The sequence below is a fragment of the Epargyreus clarus genome, unplaced genomic scaffold, assembly GCF_041222505.1.
Source record: "Epargyreus clarus isolate Ecla_fem2 unplaced genomic scaffold, WU_Ecla_fem_2.2 ptg000034l, whole genome shotgun sequence".
NCBI lineage: Eukaryota > Metazoa > Arthropoda > Insecta > Lepidoptera > Hesperiidae > Epargyreus > Epargyreus clarus.
In genome coordinates, this window is record NW_027332239.1 from 9924147 (window position 1) to 9942432 (window position 18286).

Below are 18286 nucleotides of genomic sequence, written 5' to 3' on the forward strand. Positions count from 1 at the left end.
TAAACATATTAATGACCATCATAGTTTTGAAAAGATTTCTGGACATGATTTGTTCAGACCTGCTCTACATGCTCAATTTGATCCTTTTGAAAATATTTCGGAAGGGTCGGCCGTATGGGCCAATGATGATCAATGAGATTTGCATGTAGTTTTGAGTAATACCGTGAGTACTGAACCGCACCAACGATTGTGTTGATAAATAAAATAATGATGTTGTTTGTTGTTCCTTACTAATATCCCCTTTACCCTATCCAAATATCCTATCCTTAAACACGAGGCTGGCCACCTTGTGTATCCTTTTCCCGGTCTTGGTTGGCTAAATCCCAGGATGGGTGATGCCTGTTATGGTTGGCTAGAGCCCAGGATGGGTGATGCCTGTTACGTTTGGCTAGATCCCGGGATGGGTGATGCCGGTTATTGTCAGCTTGATCCCAATATGGGTGATGGTTGTTATGGTTGGTTTGATTTGGATCCTGGGGTTACTGGTACCATATTGCAACACTGTTTATCTTATCTCTAATTTAATTTTACAAATATTTATGTTCAAAGAAATGTTTTATTGTTATTTTTAGTTTAAAATGTTTTATTATTTTGTTTTCTCTCTGTATATGTTCAAAGAAATGTTTTATTTTTGTTTTTAGTTTAAAATGTTTTTATTTTTTTTATGTTCAAAGAAATGTTATATTTTTGTTTTACATGTAAAATGTTTTATTGTTATTGATTCTCTTTTTTTAAGTTCACAAAAGAAATGTATTATTTTTATTTCATTTGTAATAAGCGCCGAGAGCGCGCTTGAGTCAGTTTGGCCGTATGGGCGCATGGGTATAATAGCGCCATCTAGTGGCAAGTTTTGTAAATTGTAAGTTTGCAAGTTTATCAATCTATGTCTTTTGGTTCCAAATATTATTATGGTAACTTAATATAATTATTTATATTAAAGTAAATTTTAATATAATTATTTATATTTAAAACAATGTTAAACGTTTTATAATTTAAAACTTAATAATTATAATTTCTTTGCCATCTATAAAATATCCTTGTTGCAATTTACGGATGCAATTTATATGAGACTCAATAAACATGTTATTATATGTAATTTGGATTGTTTCTGAATGTTTTATAATTCTAGAATTCATTTAAAACGTATTGCTAATTTTATATAACTTATTTAGAACATAATTCATTAGCAATAATTCTGTAATAAATATTAAATAATATATAAATAATACTGTTTTGATTTTGCACGTTTATCGTTGATAGATGGTGCTGATCAATAATGCATCCATTTTTATAAGTTAAATTAATATATCAGTAACTTACAAAAGCCTCTTTATGTTAAAAACTTATTTTGCTAATATTATATCTTATTCAATTGCTTACTGATTTTTATACGTTACTCTTCTTTAAAAACGTTCATAAAAGATTGTTAATCATATTATGGCGCCAATGTTCATATTTTTCACAGTATTTATAAATGATCAAACCTATAACTTAATTTATGCAAAAATGTAAACAAATTAGTTGATGACGTTTTAATGTTTTATATATTGCTAATTATTTTTATTGTAATAATTACTTTCATATGGGATTTGAACTTACTGTATTTTAAATTAATAAAAGCACTCTTGATTCATATTTTGGTTAAAAACGCTACTTCCTTTTTGAGAGGATATGATGATTGTAATAAAAAGGAGGGATTGTAATGTAGCATTATTAAAACGTAATTCTGGTGAACGGTGGTATTATTTTTAATTCCATAAATAATCAAGTTTTAAGTAAGTTGCATAAGTGTGAAATATGGATGAGAGCTCGGGAATCCCCGGCACTCCCAGGGGAGCGCCGATATATACCTAGGTAATGAATACTATACTTTTATGATTAAATTCAATTTAAAATTTATAATATCTAAAAACGAAGGCTAAAATACAAGAATCCAGGCATATCACCAACACAGATTATAGAATAAGCATTTAGTTTAAAAAAAAATACGAGTTTACACTTTACTTCGTCGCTTCCACCGTTTTTCGCGCGCATTTATAGTTTGTCACTGTCACTGGACGCTGATGTTCTGCTCGACCAAACCCAAGCTAAAAATTAACGTATTTTTAAAAAGGCATACTAATAAACTGCTTTTACACATATTGTGTTCGTAATTCAAAATGTCACAGACGACAATTACTACGTTTTTTAACAGCAGAAAAAGACCAGCTTCAGATGATATTGTAAGTTCAAAGAATAAGATTGCCCACATTGATCGTACTTCAGAAACTAAGTGTGGTTGGAAGATTCCGGCTCCAGTTGGCAATAAACTTAAGTTTACTCAAGCAAAAGCATTAAAGGCTGACATTTCGCGAGTTGCTGAAACGAAACCTGAATCATGTACAAAACAAGGTGCAGATGTGAACCAAAATGTAGGACCGTTTTCAAAGAAAATGAATGCTACAAACGTTGTAAAGAATAATGTAGCAACTAAAAGTGAAACAACAAACTCTGCCCGCAAGGAGTTGAGTCTTGGTGACATCAGAAAAAAGTTGGCCGGTAGTTCTAGGTTATCTGAATTGAGGGCTCGAGCAGAGCGTATCAGCAAGGGTATTCAAGAACTCAAGGAGACTTCCGAGAAGCGCAATCTCAAGGATTTCAAATCCATTGAAGTGGACGTACCACAAAGGTATATTTCTTTTTTTTCCTAATATTATGTTTTGCAATGTAAAGTAGCTAGTGATATAAAACATTGTCAACTTGTAATAGTTTCAATATCTTTCAATATAACTTTCAATAACATTTAACATACATGTTTTACTATTAAGAGAAATTTTACAATTAGCCATTCTTGCTTATAATAAGACTTGTTCTGTATTAGGAATCTAGTTATTGTATGTACTTATAAATGTAATAATTCTTAATTTCAATATTTTTTCAGTCCAAGTAAGACATCATCAATTGGTAATGAGTTGTTATCTCCAACTAAGCGACAGGAAAGCCAGGACAACCTTAGATCTCTGATCTCTCCAAGAAAAGTGGTAGTCAGCCCGGTTAAGAGCCCCAGTAAGGTAAGCAGTCTGAATTATATCAAATGTTCTTTATATAGCAGAAAAATGACATCCAATAAGATATTTTGATTTTCTTATATGCACAATTTTGGAAATTCTGAATTTTTGACTAGCATTCAAATCCTACTCATGAATTCAGAACCTTGGACCCCTTAAAAGAAGGGCAGAGTTTCAAGCACTAGACTTATATTATTGTATGTAATTGCATCCTAATGATGAATTTGTATATGGAGTATTACTGACAAAGATATACCCTGTTAGTTAATTAATGAAGTGCTTTAATGTAGTTATTTTTTATTGGAATTTTGAGTGGTCATTAACATAACATCATTAAATACCTTCTCACAAATACTTTAATCTATGTTTCTTAAATATCATCATTAGATTTATTGTAATTATCATAATATACTAATCATAATACACAATTGAATTCTTAATTAATGAAAATTAATTAATTATTCTTTTCATTACAGTTCATGTAACCATTAATTATTTATATACTGATTTAGTATGATTTTTCTAAAGACATAAATTCTTTGAACATGAGCAACTGGTGAAATCTAAAGCAGTGACTTCTATTTTTGCACTCATCACAATGTCTTTGTATGAATAATATTTATTAGGCCTCTAAATGTTATGAAGGTTTCACTTAGAAGAGCTTAAGTGTTTAAATCAATCTTATTGGTCTTATAAAATGATTATTTTGTCTTTTCGTACATGTAAACAATTATCTTGCAGGTACCAGCCTACATCAGACATGCTTCGCTGGCAGCATCACCGACTAGTCTACCTTTACCTCATCAGTACAGATTCCTTGCAGAGATTTTCCGTGGCATGGAAACAGTAGTCTCCCTATTATACAATAGGAATGAAAAAATAACCTTCAACAAACTGAAACCATCAGTGCAAGAGATGCTCAAGAGAAACTTCTCAGAAAAACACTTGGCACAAGTAAAACATTTGGTACCAGACTTCTACAATTTTGAGATTCAAAAAATCAAAAACTTTACAACATCTTCAAACAAAGAAGCGTATGAAATGGTCATCTCTCCCATATTGCCCAATGACATAAAAGTTATGAATCCTAGTGTGCTACTCGAGAGACGCAGATATTTCTATGATACCCTACTACACTTGGTAAAGAAGTATCATGCTCAATATTTATTGACATTGGATCCTCCCATTGAAATACCTGATGAGAAACTAGTTCGTTGGCATCCGGAATTTGAATTGGAAAAGGTGCCAGAGGTTGAGGGTGCTAAATTACCGGAGATGCCAAATGCAGAGAAATTCTCTTCAGCTCAAGATGTCCTTGCGAAGGCAAGAGAGCTATTTAAGTGCAACACAAAAATGGAGAGGGCTCTCGAAAGACTCGCGCAGGCTAAGGCTAGGGGACTGACAGAACAAGAAAAGATTGTAACAGGTATTCGAGAAAACAAAACTCCCTCATCCACCTCTTCGAGTGCAACACAAACAAGCCTGCCTGGAACCAGTGGAGTTACTATTCTGAATCCTGCATTAAGAAATTTGCCTGCATCATTACTAGAAAAAGTAAAGGCTAAACAGGCAGCCAAGGCACTGGAAGCAATGACCAGGTCTTCGGAAAATGAAGAAAAATATGCAGTTTATACCCGTCTGCCGGATCTCGCAAAAACTTTAAGAAACATATTTGTTACAGAGAGGAAGAATGTATTGGCTCTCAATGTCATCCTTTCAAAATTAGATAGTAGCTTCAAATCAAATGTGTCTTCTGGTCAGTTACAAAAAGATATAAAGTTATTGGCGAATGAAATTCCCGAGTGGATCAAATTGCATGAAATAAGAAGTACAACATATCTTAAATTAGACAAAAATGTTGACTTAAAACAAATTACATCTAAATTAGAGGCTGAAGCACAAAAATACAAGACTGATTAAGTTATTGTAAATGTTATATGACTGCTGCATTATTTAAGTATCAGTTAAACTATTAAGCCAAATATAACCTCAAATCATGTAATATGATTGTACAGAGATTGGGTAGTATAATGTTTTTGTTAGACTTTAAGTCCCTAGCAGATATGCTATTTTTAGCATTGGCGATTCTGCTGCGGCTACATCACATTTTGAGGACTTGGCGTATTCGGTCTTGGTATCGAAAACGGGCGTTTTACCGACTAGTAATGCTGCATCGTTTTCAGCGTTCAGTGGCGCAACGGCTCTGAAACGTGTGAGAGGTTTAGCGTTTAAACGCTGCATAGGAAAGCAGCTAAGTCGTCGACCTGCTGCTAAAAGTACCATGTCTGTTGGGGCCCTTAGATAAATTTTGACTTCATATTTTGATATGCAATAGTGTATTCTTTATGACATATACTATAATTATTGATTATTGAAGGTTCTTTTGACATTCTTTTTAATTTCTACTCATATTGTATGGACATAAAAAATATTGCTTAAAAGTATCCCAATGGACGTGATGTTATTCTGACATTTAGTTTGGTATATTAGTATCATGTAGTGATTTCCTACTTTTGTTTTTTATTTTAATTTTTAAATTAGTATTAATTTTAAGATATAAGATGTTTTGTGTGCCTGGTCTTGTGTTGTTTTGTAAATGAAATCAGGAAGAAAGTTTGTTTTGATTTTCATTTCGTAATTTACACAATAATCAACTTTTTGAAATGGTGTGTAAAACAGTTTATTAAAAAATAGTATTAAAAATGATTAATTCTATCATTTCATTCTCCAACAATAACTATAAATGGCCTTTAGAAAATAAGCACTAATTTTATGGCCACAATGCTGATAACTAAATAACAGAAGGGCTGAAAAATAAATTGAATGCAACATTGTAAAGAGTAAGCATTTATTTACAAATTTAATGTTAAGCTTTTAACAGCATACCATAATTAGGCGATTTTCCTTGTCTGTAGGTTTGGAGTAAGTCTATAATATTTTCGTCAGGCACCAAGTATTGGCTTACAGCGGGATCTTGGAACATATGGTTAAAGTACTCGAACTGAAAGCATAAAAAATAAATGAAAATATGTATTATCTACTCTTTCAAGTCTAAGGGTATGTAATGAGTGGTTTGTTACGCTGTTCCATTGCAGTATTGTACAAAATTGGTAGTATAACTCTGAAGTCTTCATCACATATTCCTGCTTTATATCAACCGCATTATATATTGTATCCTGGTCAGTAGGGTCTGATAAGGGATGTTTCCCTTAGGACACTAATACGAGGCATTCCATTTTATAGTTCCCTGGTAAACCTGGTGTTGATTGCAGATGTCTATAGAGAGCACTTGCCCCTTAGTATCAGGTGGACTGCTTGTTTGTTATATATAGATGCCATACATATATTAGGGAATTCTATTTTACCAATAATTTATATTTCTCTGGATCAATGATAGCCCTCTCGTCTGTTTTCTGTAACACCAGCATCTTCTCGAACCAAGGCCATATCATATAATCGACGTATCCAGGTTCGATTCCGGAAAGGAATTTAGTGCCGCGTTTCTTTAACTCTTCCTGGACAAAACCTAGAGCCAAATGGTACCCATCTATGTTTTCTTGAGTAATGGTTTCTGGAGTTTTCAGTACCTTCAAAAACATTGAGTAAATCTGAAAGAAGGAAATAATTTAGTGTTATATTACAAATTCGAAATAACCACCATTTTAAAAGATATATACTAGGAAGTTTAGAAGAAAACTAATTAAAATAGTCGAAAATACTGACTGGTGCACAAACTTCAACAATAATTTTGTCGAAAGCTCTTGCCACAGGATCTTTCGGTAGTAGAGGCTTTTGTGGGTAGGCTTCATCCAAATACTCTGCAGTCACCAAACTCTCGTAGATGCAAACGCCATCCTTCACTTCTAGTGATGGTACCTTACCTATATATGAAGAAAGAGTACGATAATGTTTCATATATTTTGATGTAATCAAGGTTTTAGATCCTTGCCGTAATTATACAACCCGACTGATATTATTCCCATATTTTTATAGGTATAGTTTGATATAAATATGTACATTGGCTAAATGAGCCACATGTAATTTAAAATTGATAGACAATCAATTTCATACTTCTTAATAAGTACGTAAGTATTGTAGTTCGGTTAAAGTTTATAAGATAAGACAGATACAGTGTAAACATTTCATACCTTATTCTGAGCAAATAAATGATTAAAAATATTTTATAATTTGAACTAACTATGGAAGTATTTTTACGTTTCTTACCAAAAGGACTTTTAATTGTTAACCATTCCGGTTTGTTCATCAAATCAATATTCACGACTTCAAAGTCTATTTGCTTAGCATTCAATACCAGAATAGTTCGTTGAGCGTAAGGGCAGTATCTCATGTTGTAAATGCGCAGTTTTCCATTGTACGGAGGCAATGGATCACCTGGAAAGTAGTTTTGTATTTTATTATAAGGCGAAATTCGTTTGTAATGTCGTCGCATTTATTGTATATCTATTTTGAGCAAAAGCCATAATATTGGGTGAAAAACCACAGTTACCTTCTTAGGGCGTAAAAAACTTAAATCAACAATGCTATGCTGTTAGATAGATATTCTCCGAAAATAGGTATCAAATATATTTAAATATTCTAGTACATCGTTTGCAGGCTAAACTTTAGTAAACAGAATTGAAGGATTTCAAATAGTATTTACCAAAATCTTTAAATACCTACCTACCTACCTACACAATACATGGTACAAAAATGCATTCGTCAACTTTATTTTGTAACTTGTACGTTCGTCAACAGGTTGTTAGGTTTTAGACTGGCTGTAGGTTTCTTGTTTTGGTCTATTAAATTTTATTCTCCTACTTTATATGGCTAAAAATCTATAGCACCTATAAGTACTTAAACAATTAACACGTTTCAATGTTACATCAACGTTCAATGAAAATAATTCCGAAGATCGGTTTTAAATCCTCTTATGAATCTATATATTAAATAGGTAGGTACAATTATTATGCTACAAAGTGTTAGGTTAGTTTACTTAAAAAAAAAACCACTTACCTTTGCATAAATGTTTTGTGTTGAAATTAATTTTCGACATTTTTTTAGGATACGGCAACACGTAAACTATTTGTACTACTGGCGTATTCTGAACACTGATACGAATATATGCACAGCTAAACTAAATATAGATGTTATCATTACTTTTTGTTTACTTATTTTTGGCAGCAAAACATTCAATTAATTAGGTACCTCTTAATTATAAAGATTGTTTCTCGTTATGAAGATACATTTAATAGGTTAAATAGGTAGGTAACACTGTTATTATACGATGGAGACAACACAAGCCATGCCTAAATCTTAGTATATTATGAACCTTAATATATCATTATTTTAAGAAATCCGAGGGAAATCGGGAGGTCCGAGGTTCGAACCTCGATACGATAATAATTAGGTATCACTGACTTAAATAATTATGAAAAACATCGTTAAATAATTATGGAAACATTCGTGGAACCCTCATGACTATATATTGTATAAAATACATACAATCTGTATTATGCAATGTGTGTTGCGTTTCGCAGTATTACCTACTTGTTGAAAACTAGTATAAAAGATAAAACCAATGATAACTTCGAGTGCCTAGTACCTACTAACGATTGATTAATATTCGACGATTCATTGTTAACACAATAAATGAAACAAGCAAATTGAAAATTTTATGTGAACATTTATTTCGTACACAAATATTATGCAGTAAGTAACTCGTCATAATTAACTGATTTTCCCTCTCTGTAGCTATCAAGTAAATTGAAGAAAGCTTGACTTGGCACCAGATACTGACTCACTGCAGGATCTTCCAACATGTTGTTTATGTATTCGACCTGAAATCATACAAAATAGGTACAAATATCATACCACACCATAAACGACTGAAAGTCATTGAGGTTAAGAACGATACAATTTTAATTTATTCTTAGGTTTTTTTCAGTCTTGGCGCCGATTTATTCACCTTGGATTATATCTCTTGTTATGAACGCTTAACTGTACAAAGTTGTAATTGGCTCCAAAAGATTGAGACATATTTGAAGTTATGGCTGTACTTTTAGCGTCTTTGGGGAAAATTGTGAGAGAATGTTTACAACAGCGACGTCTAAAATGGCTATTCCATAAATATCTGTAATCAACCTCAGACAATAATCCTACCGGAAAATGGGCCTCTGTTGTGATGCTACTTCCGAAGGCTAATTTAGAACCTTGCGTAAGTGTCATTTACAGCACCACTACTAAGATACTGCCATAGTTCAATTTCAAGAAATTAAGTGTGATATACAGCTATGGATAATAGATATAGTCCGCGCCAAACTGCTAGTCCGCTCTGAAGTTGTGCGAGGAGGTGTAGTCATAAAATTTGCTATGGCGACACGATTTATTTCTATATTCAGAGCCGACTAGCAATTTTAAGCGGACTATAACGTACCAACAACTTGTATTGTTTTGGGTCGATTGCACACTTGTCTTCAATTTTCTCGCACTCCCGCAACCTCTCGAACCACGGCCATATCATGTAGTCTGCGTATCCCGGTTCGCTGCCACCGAGGAATTTAGTGCCACGTTTTTTCAATTCATCCTGGATATTGTCTAGAGCTCCGTGGTACGCACTTATAATCTCAGGCGTAATAGTTTCGGGCTTGTAAAATATCTTCATAAACATAGTGTAGATCTGTAAAAACGTCATTTACCTACTTTTAATTTTGTATACCTCACAAATATGCCGTGATTTGAGCAGCTATTAGTTTGTTATGGGATGAGGTGAGGTGCCAAATTGGATTAATATGTTTAGTTAAAGATTTTTTTCTTAATTTCAATAAATAGAAAACCATAACAATAATCTTTCCTATTAGAAAGCTAGTCTATCTGCGTATGTACAAACAAATAGGTAGTTTTTTAGCAAGACAGACTCGTATTTATTTAGGTCTGTACATTGAAATAATAATTAATTACATTGGGAAGCAATATATAAAGCAATTACTGTAACCAATATATTAAAAATCCTTACTGGTGCAGAGACTTCTACGATAATTTTATCAAAAGCCTTCGCCACAGGATCTTTTGGTAATAGAGGTCTTTGTGGATAGGCCTCATCCAAATACTCAGCGGTGATCAAACTCTCGTAGATACAAACGCCTTCTTTCACTTCTATCGATGGAACCTTACCTGTGTATAAAATACGAAAATCAAAAAAAAATATCTTAAGTCATGAATACACAAAAAAGACGAGCACAAAAGCATCACTTTGTAACCCTTTTGATGTTCCACTGCACTCCCGTGCGTTGCACTTCACAAGCCACTCATGAAGCCTCTGACGAGGTTTGAATATTGCTTTTATTTTTTAAGGACACATGAAATTTAGCTCCTAGCGGCCACCCATACAACTCATTGCATCAAACATTGCCATTTAAACCCAGAACGAAGATTTAGATGCATCATACAAATGTCTTCCTGGCCGAGGACCAAACCTGGTACTCTCCACATTTTAAAACTAATGAACGTAAAAATCTTAATTTTCAAGGACTTACCCAAAGGGCTTTTACTTTTTAGCCATTCTGGCTTGTTCTTCAAATCAATGTTAACGACTTCATAGTCGATCTGCTTAGCATTCAATACCAGAATAGTTCGCTGTGCGAACGGGCAGTATCGCATATTATAGACCCGTAGTTTTCCATTGTAAGGAGGCAAAGGATCCCCTGTAAATAGGATTTTTATTTTATTATTATACAACAGCCTTCCGTTTCGGGCTCTAAACTTGTTACCAGCTCTGTGGTACACATGTTAGGCGATCGCTTTTTGTTTAAGTTTATCAATTCGATATTCTAAAATCTAGAAGAGGCTATATACTGGTCAGTCCTGCATTATTCGTTATTTTATGAAAGCTTTTTTTAAATAAGTTTGAAACTAATCGCAGCAATAAGCAATGGGTAAAGGTAAATAAAAATAATATGTTTAATTCATCGCAATTTAAATTATTTACACTTTATCCATCTTATCTGTTTCACTCTGATATCAGACTTTCAATTAGTACCTATACCTATATCGCTTTCAAGAAATGAGCTAAGCTGATTATCCTCTTTTAGACATAAATGATATACCTACGGATCAAAATGTTTTATATTTAACCATAGATATGTTAATGTTATGTGGATAATATAATATCTAATAATATCTATGTATTTAACCAATAGATATATTATCCTACTGACGTATATCTATGATTTAACCCATTATTACTCTCGTGCGCTATCGCTTCTCATGATTTGTTAATTGGTGATGTAGAATATTTGGACTTAGGTACTATGTACTAGTAACCAATATTTTACACAGTAAAAATTTTTCGATCGTAAAGCACTCTCTGATGCTTCGCATCATGAGTCGTGCAATACTACGTTACGAGTAAATATCAAACGATCTCGATATCTAAAACTATTGTATTATTGATAGGACTGAATACACAAAAAAAATCAATAGTGACAAGTTGACAACTGACAATACTATGTGACAAACTACTTTTTTCAATATCACATTATGATAAACAAAAATATATATATTTATCTGAGATTAGTCATGACTCACGTTAAATTGTAAAAATATGAACTACACTATTATAACAACTAATCAAACAAAAACGTATTTATATTGCTGCCGAATATAACACAGTAAATATTAAAGATTTTAAATAAGTACAACATAATTATTATGAAATCATTCACACCTCTGTTAAATTTTATCTTAATCGTGTTATTATTATAAAATCCGCATAGTTAACACACTTACCTTTCCCTAAATGTTTTGTGTTGAAATTAATTTTTCCTTCGATCGCTTTAGTAGCCATATTGCGATACGGTAACACGTATTCCAGTATTTGGGCGACTGGAGCTAATATTCTGTATGACGACATTAATATATGCACAGCGAAGCCTATCGTAGATGTTATCATACTGGTTTTTGTACGATATTTTCTTATATCAATTTAAAGGGGACTTTGTCTTTTCATTATCATGCGTGGGCAATGTTTTCTTTTATTATTGTAGATATGGGATAGGTTAAAACATTTATCATAGATACATACCTAACCTTTGAATTCAAGTAAATATATCCTAGCCTACGTACTTCTTTATAACCGGTTTTACGTACTTTTGGTAGAATAGTACTTAGTAGTACAGTAGTACATACTACATAATAGTAGTACTACGAAATACTACGAATACAGTACAACGTCGATACATATTGCGGCGATTGACAAATCCATACCATAGACAATAACTTACAAGTTTTAACAATATCTCTAGATGATAGGTTTTTAATTTTACTTTACTATAATATAATATACCTACAAACAGATTTTACTTACACAAATACTTTATTGGAATAGAGCAAATATTAGATATATGTTAGTGCCTATACACCAAGTTATTTTCTTAATGTATCTTTGCAAATATTTGTTGTACGTTTTTAGTATTCCATCTCAAGCCGTTTCTTTGCTGAAACGTAAGTCTTGATAGCTGGTACCAAAGGGTATAGTAATGGTACTAAAATAATGCGTAAATACACATCCCTAGAATGTCAAGGTCAACTGTCAAACTATCACTGTCACTATCGTCTGCTATTTCTATGTTCTAGAAGAGTACGATTTTTCGATAAACTTAATCAAATCCTAACAAGACTAGGCGACAAGCTACTGGTTGAAATTAGTTACCGTCGACGTCTTGGATTCGATATAAACGGAATATTCATTGTTTACTATCTAATTTTAGGTGCTAAAGCCTTTAAACGTTGATTTAATCTATCTATTAAAATGTCTGAAAAACATTTGCAAACCGGTAAGTTAAGTAACCTTATATTTACTTATAGTTTATTTTATTATATTTAATTTTCTATAAGTTTAATTATAACCTTGTAACTATTTAATTATTATTTCTTTTTAACCGACTTCAAAAAGGAGGTTATCAATTCGGCCGGTATCTTTTTTTTTTCTCTATGTTTATATTTTCTTTACAAATACTTCATTGATTTATTGACTATATAATTACAGGCGATGCTCTACCTCCATTCAGCGGGAAGCTTAGGCTTTTCGCTATGCGTTTCTGTCCTTACGCCGAACGATCCGTTCTTGTGTTGAATGCAAAGAAGATTGAGTACGACTTGGTGTTCATCAACTTGGATCATAAGCCGGAGTGGATATTTGACTTCAATCCTAAAGGTATAATAGAAATTTCAATAGAATTTTGATGCATAGATTAGTAAAGATTACTCTCTCCTAAGAAGAAAATGTACCCAGTTTTGAGAATTGAAATAGTTGCGGAAAAAAGTAAGTATGTAAATTACGCAGTATTAGTTATTTATTTGTATATTTTCTCTAAGAATGTTTTTATTTGTCAAAAATTCAAAAAAAGAACTTACTATAATAAGCCATTTACGGCTTCATTCAATTTCAAGACGGCGAAGTATCTTTACTAATCTATGGGTTGATGGTTGTGTAATTATGGGAATTTGTCATGTACTGCCGAAAAGTGCTTGAATATGTAGAGAATTATGATGTCATGGGTTACTATTTATATCATTTCAGAATACAAACCTTGATATATTATGAAATAAACTATGAATATTTTTTCTTATTTGTTATGTCACTGGTCTGCAGATGAATTTTGTGGGATATTGTTAGAAAATTTAATAGCAAATGTAACATGAATGATTCTTAAAAATGACTCAGTTTTAAAAAAAACGTTAAGATTTATTATATTTTCAATTAAATAAAAGTACTTATAAAATATTGCAGTCGGCCATCTTGTCTGAAACACTGAATTCGGGCGTGAATGATGTCATTTTTGAGTATGTCACTGAATTGCTTGAAATTTTGTAGGGCATGTTCTAACGTGACGTCACCAATGGACGCCTTGACACTTGCAAGCGTTTTTGCGCTTAATTCAAAATGGCTATAAACAAATGCTATTATTTCCTTTAATACTGAATGTATTAGCGAAATAATACGATTTTTGGAATCGGTAGACATGTACCTATGTTATAGAAGGGGTTTTCAAAATTAGTCATCATGCCTATTCTAAAACAATAAAAATATATCAGTAAAATCGCAAATCACAAATGTGGTACGACTATTGAGAATTACATTGGAAAACCTCTTATAAATATCTCTCTTATTACAATATTAAAATGAGTATACAGCAATGCTACACTATTGTTATAAGAGAGCTAAATGTGTCAGACTACTCTAACTAGACTCTAGAAGCTTCCAGAACTTTCTACTTCCAGAGGTCTTGGAAAAGAGTTCTACCATTTTTTAATTTTTCAAAAACTAACATTGCAAGATTTAACTTATATTTATAAGTGTAATATTGTGAAACATCTAAAAATTATCAGGACTCTAGTAGGTATTATCTTATCACCACCAAGTCTATCTGAACATACACATGAAAACACAATCATTATTTACACAATGTGTATATTTAAAATCACATTTATTTTATTATCAGAAGAAATATATCTAATTTATACATAATATTTCACTATGCTAAGCCATATGTACTTAATTATGAAAATAATAAACTTGTTTAAACAAATATTGGGCTAATGATATAAATTGTGGCCTGATCTTTACCATATTTAAGGCAAGAGGATAAATTTAAAATGTAGTCATTATTTAATATTTGAAGAAAAAATGAAATTGCATGTTTCCAAATTTTTTTATTGTATAAAGAAACTTTCTGTATAATTATTTTTTATCAATAACCCTATTCATAGATCATAGCTACTAAACAAAAAGAAAAGGTACTGAAGACTGAACTGTCTTGGCCTATTTATATATTTATAACTTTAATGATTCTTAATATCTATAATAAGCCTTTGCAAATATTTTTTTATCCCTTTATCGTACAACAATGGCAATGGTTCATTCTAGGTTCGGTGCCCATCCTCGAATATGAACAAGGCAAGGCTATCTTTGACAGCACCATAATAAATGTGTATCTTGATGAGAAGTACCCTGATGTGAAATTGCAGTCATCTGATCCTCTCCGCAGAGCACAGGACAAAATGCTTGTGGAGCTCTTTGCTGGTGTAAGATCTCTTAAATATCATTACTATGTTATACTTCATTTCATTTATCACAATTAATTTAGTTAGTCATTATTTTTGTTCTGGAAACAAATCATATCAAATCAATTTATTTATTTGTGAATAAGGTAATTGTTAGTTGTTACACATTTTTGTTACATAGTTGCTTAACAATTAACAAACAATTGATATTGAGAGAAACAACAAAAATCTTCACATTTTGCAAAGTCAATGTTTTTTGTCCCTCTTCTCTATGAGTGGTGTTGTCTTTTCTTGAAAAACAATGTGTAATTTTACTAATCAGACAATTTTATGAAAGAAATAGTATCATATTTAGTAGTCACTCATCCAAACCTGGATTGAGATTACTTTGAAAATTGGCGAATCTACACATACTATGATACTATGAATACTTCATTCGTTTTTCAAATTAGTATTATTCATTAAATAAAACGAAACCAAGTAAAAATATTGTCATCATTGATAGCATTGATTTCTTTAATTATTTATAGCTTAACATTTGATAACCTAATTGAATGTGCAGGTTTGTAATACCTATTAAGATAAGCTCAATAAAATTTTTGGGAACATTCATTTTAATATTAAATTTTAATTGGTTTTAATATAACTGCAATTAACTAATTATCATTGGTTGTAAAGTTTTAGGATGAATATTGCCCTAGGGATAAATGCTATTATAATTATTACAACCTGCTAGTATGTCAAAATAAATTTACAATAATTTATACTATTTTTTATTTTAATAAATGTAATAAAGTAAAAATAAAGATAATAAATGAGTAAAGTAATAAATGGCAATTTGCATAAGATTGATTCCTGGTCCCATAAATTTGGCGTCAGTGTCAATCCGACAAAATGCCAATCTATTATCATAGGGGGTTCGAGGCAATTAAATAAATTGGATATGTCGTCGGTCTCACCTGTCACGCTTGGAAACACTGTCATCCCTTTCTCATCTACAGTCAAAAATCTGGGTTTATACATCGACTCAACCTTAAGCTGGACTACGCAAGTTAACGAAATAAGCCGATCTGTCTTTGCAACGTTACGCTCCCTTAACCGGCTCAGGAACTTTTTACCTGTGGCTACTAAAAAATATTTAATTCAGACCCTAGTTCTCCCCATAATAGATTATGCTGATGTGTGCTACACTGACTTAAATGAGGATCTTCTCAATAAGCTAGAACGTCTTATCAACTATTCTATACGTTTCATTTTCTGTCTACGTAAATTCGACCACATTTCCTCTTATCGTCGCCAACTTAAATGGCTTCCAATTCGCGAGCGTAGACAGTCTCGTGTACTAAACTCTCTTTTTTCTATTCTTTTCGATCCAGTTTCTCCAGAATACCTGAATTGTAAATTCAGGTATCTCTCGGATTCCCATGAGCGGCAGCTCCGTTCCTCAGCTTCTCTTGTCCTTGCTTTTCCATTACACCGCTCTGGGTTTATATCAAACTCTTTCACGCTCCAGTCCATCCGTTTTTGGAACTCTCTCCCTGAGGCTATCAGAAGGATGAAATGCAGGACTTCTTTTAAAAAAGGAGTGCATGGTTACTATATGAATCAACTCTTGTATTAATTTTTCTAGTCTTTCCTTCTTATTTATATCTGTGTATGTATTTTAGAACCTTACGTCACTTTTCCTTTTCCTTCTCGTATTTCTTCTTTCTCTTACATATTGTTTCTTATGCTTTTATTTTATAACGTATTTTTGTTTTTCTTTTCTTTTATTGTTGTACCGCTTTTATTATTTTCTGCACAGCCCAAAGGTTGGCTGGGAGATAATGCTTTTAGCATTAAGCCCGCCTTTTGTTCCACAATTATGTTTTGGTTCAATAAAGCATAAATAAATAAACTATAACTTACAATGCAATATTACTTATCTTCTATTTACTTGTATAGTTGTATATAACTTGTTTATTTTCAGGCGCAATCAGCTTATTATACTGCGGCTTTCAACCCTCAAGGGGTTGAACCTAAGACAGTGGAGACTTACCACAAGGGGCTGGAGTTGTTGCAAAAGGAACTACAATCTCGTGGCACCAAGTTCCTCCATGGCGATGAACCGGGCTTCATTGATTACACTATTTGGCCCTTCTTGGAGCGTTTTGAAGCGCTTAAAGTTTTGGGCAAGGATGAATTTGTAATTGATAAAACTAAATATGAAGTGTTGGTAAGTAAATTCATTATTATTTCGATATGTTGTTTAATTAGAATTTTTGTAGTAATGTGATAGTGGAAGCAGTGACCATAGTGGTTAGAAATGTAGGCTTTCAATTAGGAGGTTTCAAATTTAAACCCCAGGTACATCAGATTTTTCATTCATAGTTGTATTAGATCATTTATAGTTGTATTTAATACAACCTTTATTATTAATAATGGTTTAATTAAATAGTGAACAGCCTACCAATTTAGCCTATAAATTTTGTATTTCTTAGACTTAAATTTATGTACATAACTTTTATATTTCACATTGTATTTTTTTTCTCTTTTGTATCTCTTATAATTACTATATGCCCGCTTGCGCCGGGAATATAGAGGCATATGACTGTTCATGTACCTAGCATACCTACATTCCATAATAAACGAATTTGATTTGATTTGATTTAAATATGCACATGGCCAGTACCATGGTTCCATGCACTCTTGTTCCCATAAATACAAAATTAAATTACACATTTATGTTATTTAATTGGTTCTAATTTTTACAGGCCAATTACATGGATGCTGTGCGCAACTCGCCTGCTGTGAAGTCTTATGCATTGGCGCCGGATACCCACGCTAAGTTCACAGAATCGAGAATCAAGGGTGATGCAGATTATAATATGCTGGACAGCAGCGCCGTTTGCTGCATGCGCCCAAGGAAGAAGAAGGAATAAATGTACTTAACGATAAAATGATATTACATTTTCATATAAAATGATATTACATTGTATTGAAAATATGTAAAGCTTTGGTTTAATAAAAGTACAATATTTTGCATTTCAACTGATATTTTTATTCAAGGGATGAATTTTGTGGTGACGGAATTTTGAAGTGGTACCATTGTTTCATGACGTAGAAAAGTGATAGAGCTATTATGGTTTGACCGGACATCTATATATACACGCTTCAAAATGACACTGTTTAAGCAGTGC

General features: G+C 32.3%; 4 protein-coding genes across 5 annotated transcripts; 2 read left to right on the forward strand and 2 right to left on the reverse strand.

Moving 5' to 3' along the window:
- The first annotated feature begins 2020 nt into the window (after positions 1 to 2020).
- On the forward strand, positions 2021 to 5750 carry dup (chromatin licensing and DNA replication factor double parked). Its single transcript, XM_073091196.1, has 3 exons — positions 2021 to 2668; positions 2921 to 3050; positions 3789 to 5750. Exons 1-3 carry the CDS (start codon positions 2160 to 2162, stop codon positions 4965 to 4967), a joined length of 1818 nt encoding a protein of 605 aa, XP_072947297.1. The 5' UTR covers positions 2021 to 2159; the 3' UTR covers positions 4968 to 5750.
- A 138-nt stretch (positions 5751 to 5888) lies between these two features.
- LOC140755857 (pyrimidodiazepine synthase) lies at positions 5889 to 8307 on the reverse strand. Its single transcript, XM_083059029.1, is given in 6 exon segments — positions 5889 to 6048; positions 6413 to 6655; positions 6771 to 6928; positions 7272 to 7439; positions 8061 to 8144; positions 8147 to 8307. Coding segments are annotated over 6 exon segments (843 nt in total). The 5' UTR covers positions 8202 to 8307; the 3' UTR covers positions 5889 to 5913.
- Positions 8308 to 8710: 403 nt separating this feature from the next.
- On the reverse strand, positions 8711 to 12262 carry LOC140755759 (glutathione S-transferase omega-1-like). 2 transcript variants are annotated; one of them, XM_073091071.1, is made up of 5 exons: positions 12127 to 12262; positions 10580 to 10747; positions 10060 to 10217; positions 9481 to 9723; positions 8711 to 8884 (listed from the first exon to the last, which is right to left on the reverse strand). In XM_073091071.1, exons 2-5 carry the CDS (start codon positions 10701 to 10703, stop codon positions 8750 to 8752), a joined length of 660 nt encoding a protein of 219 aa, XP_072947172.1. In that variant the 5' UTR covers positions 10704 to 10747; positions 12127 to 12262; the 3' UTR covers positions 8711 to 8749. The 2 variants fall into 2 exon arrangements, with proteins under 2 accessions (XP_072947172.1, XP_072947171.1); XM_073091070.1 differs by lacking the exon at positions 12127 to 12262 and adding an exon at positions 11832 to 12120.
- A 313-nt stretch (positions 12263 to 12575) lies between these two features.
- On the forward strand, positions 12576 to 18137 carry GSTo1 (glutathione S-transferase omega 1). The gene is made up of 5 exons (XM_073091072.1): positions 12576 to 12877; positions 13090 to 13257; positions 14971 to 15128; positions 17077 to 17322; positions 17861 to 18137. The coding sequence occupies exons 1-5, from the start codon at positions 12853 to 12855 to the stop codon at positions 18026 to 18028; spliced, it is 765 nt and encodes a 254-aa protein (XP_072947173.1). The 5' UTR covers positions 12576 to 12852; the 3' UTR covers positions 18029 to 18137.
- The last annotated feature ends 149 nt before the right edge of the window (positions 18138 to 18286 follow it).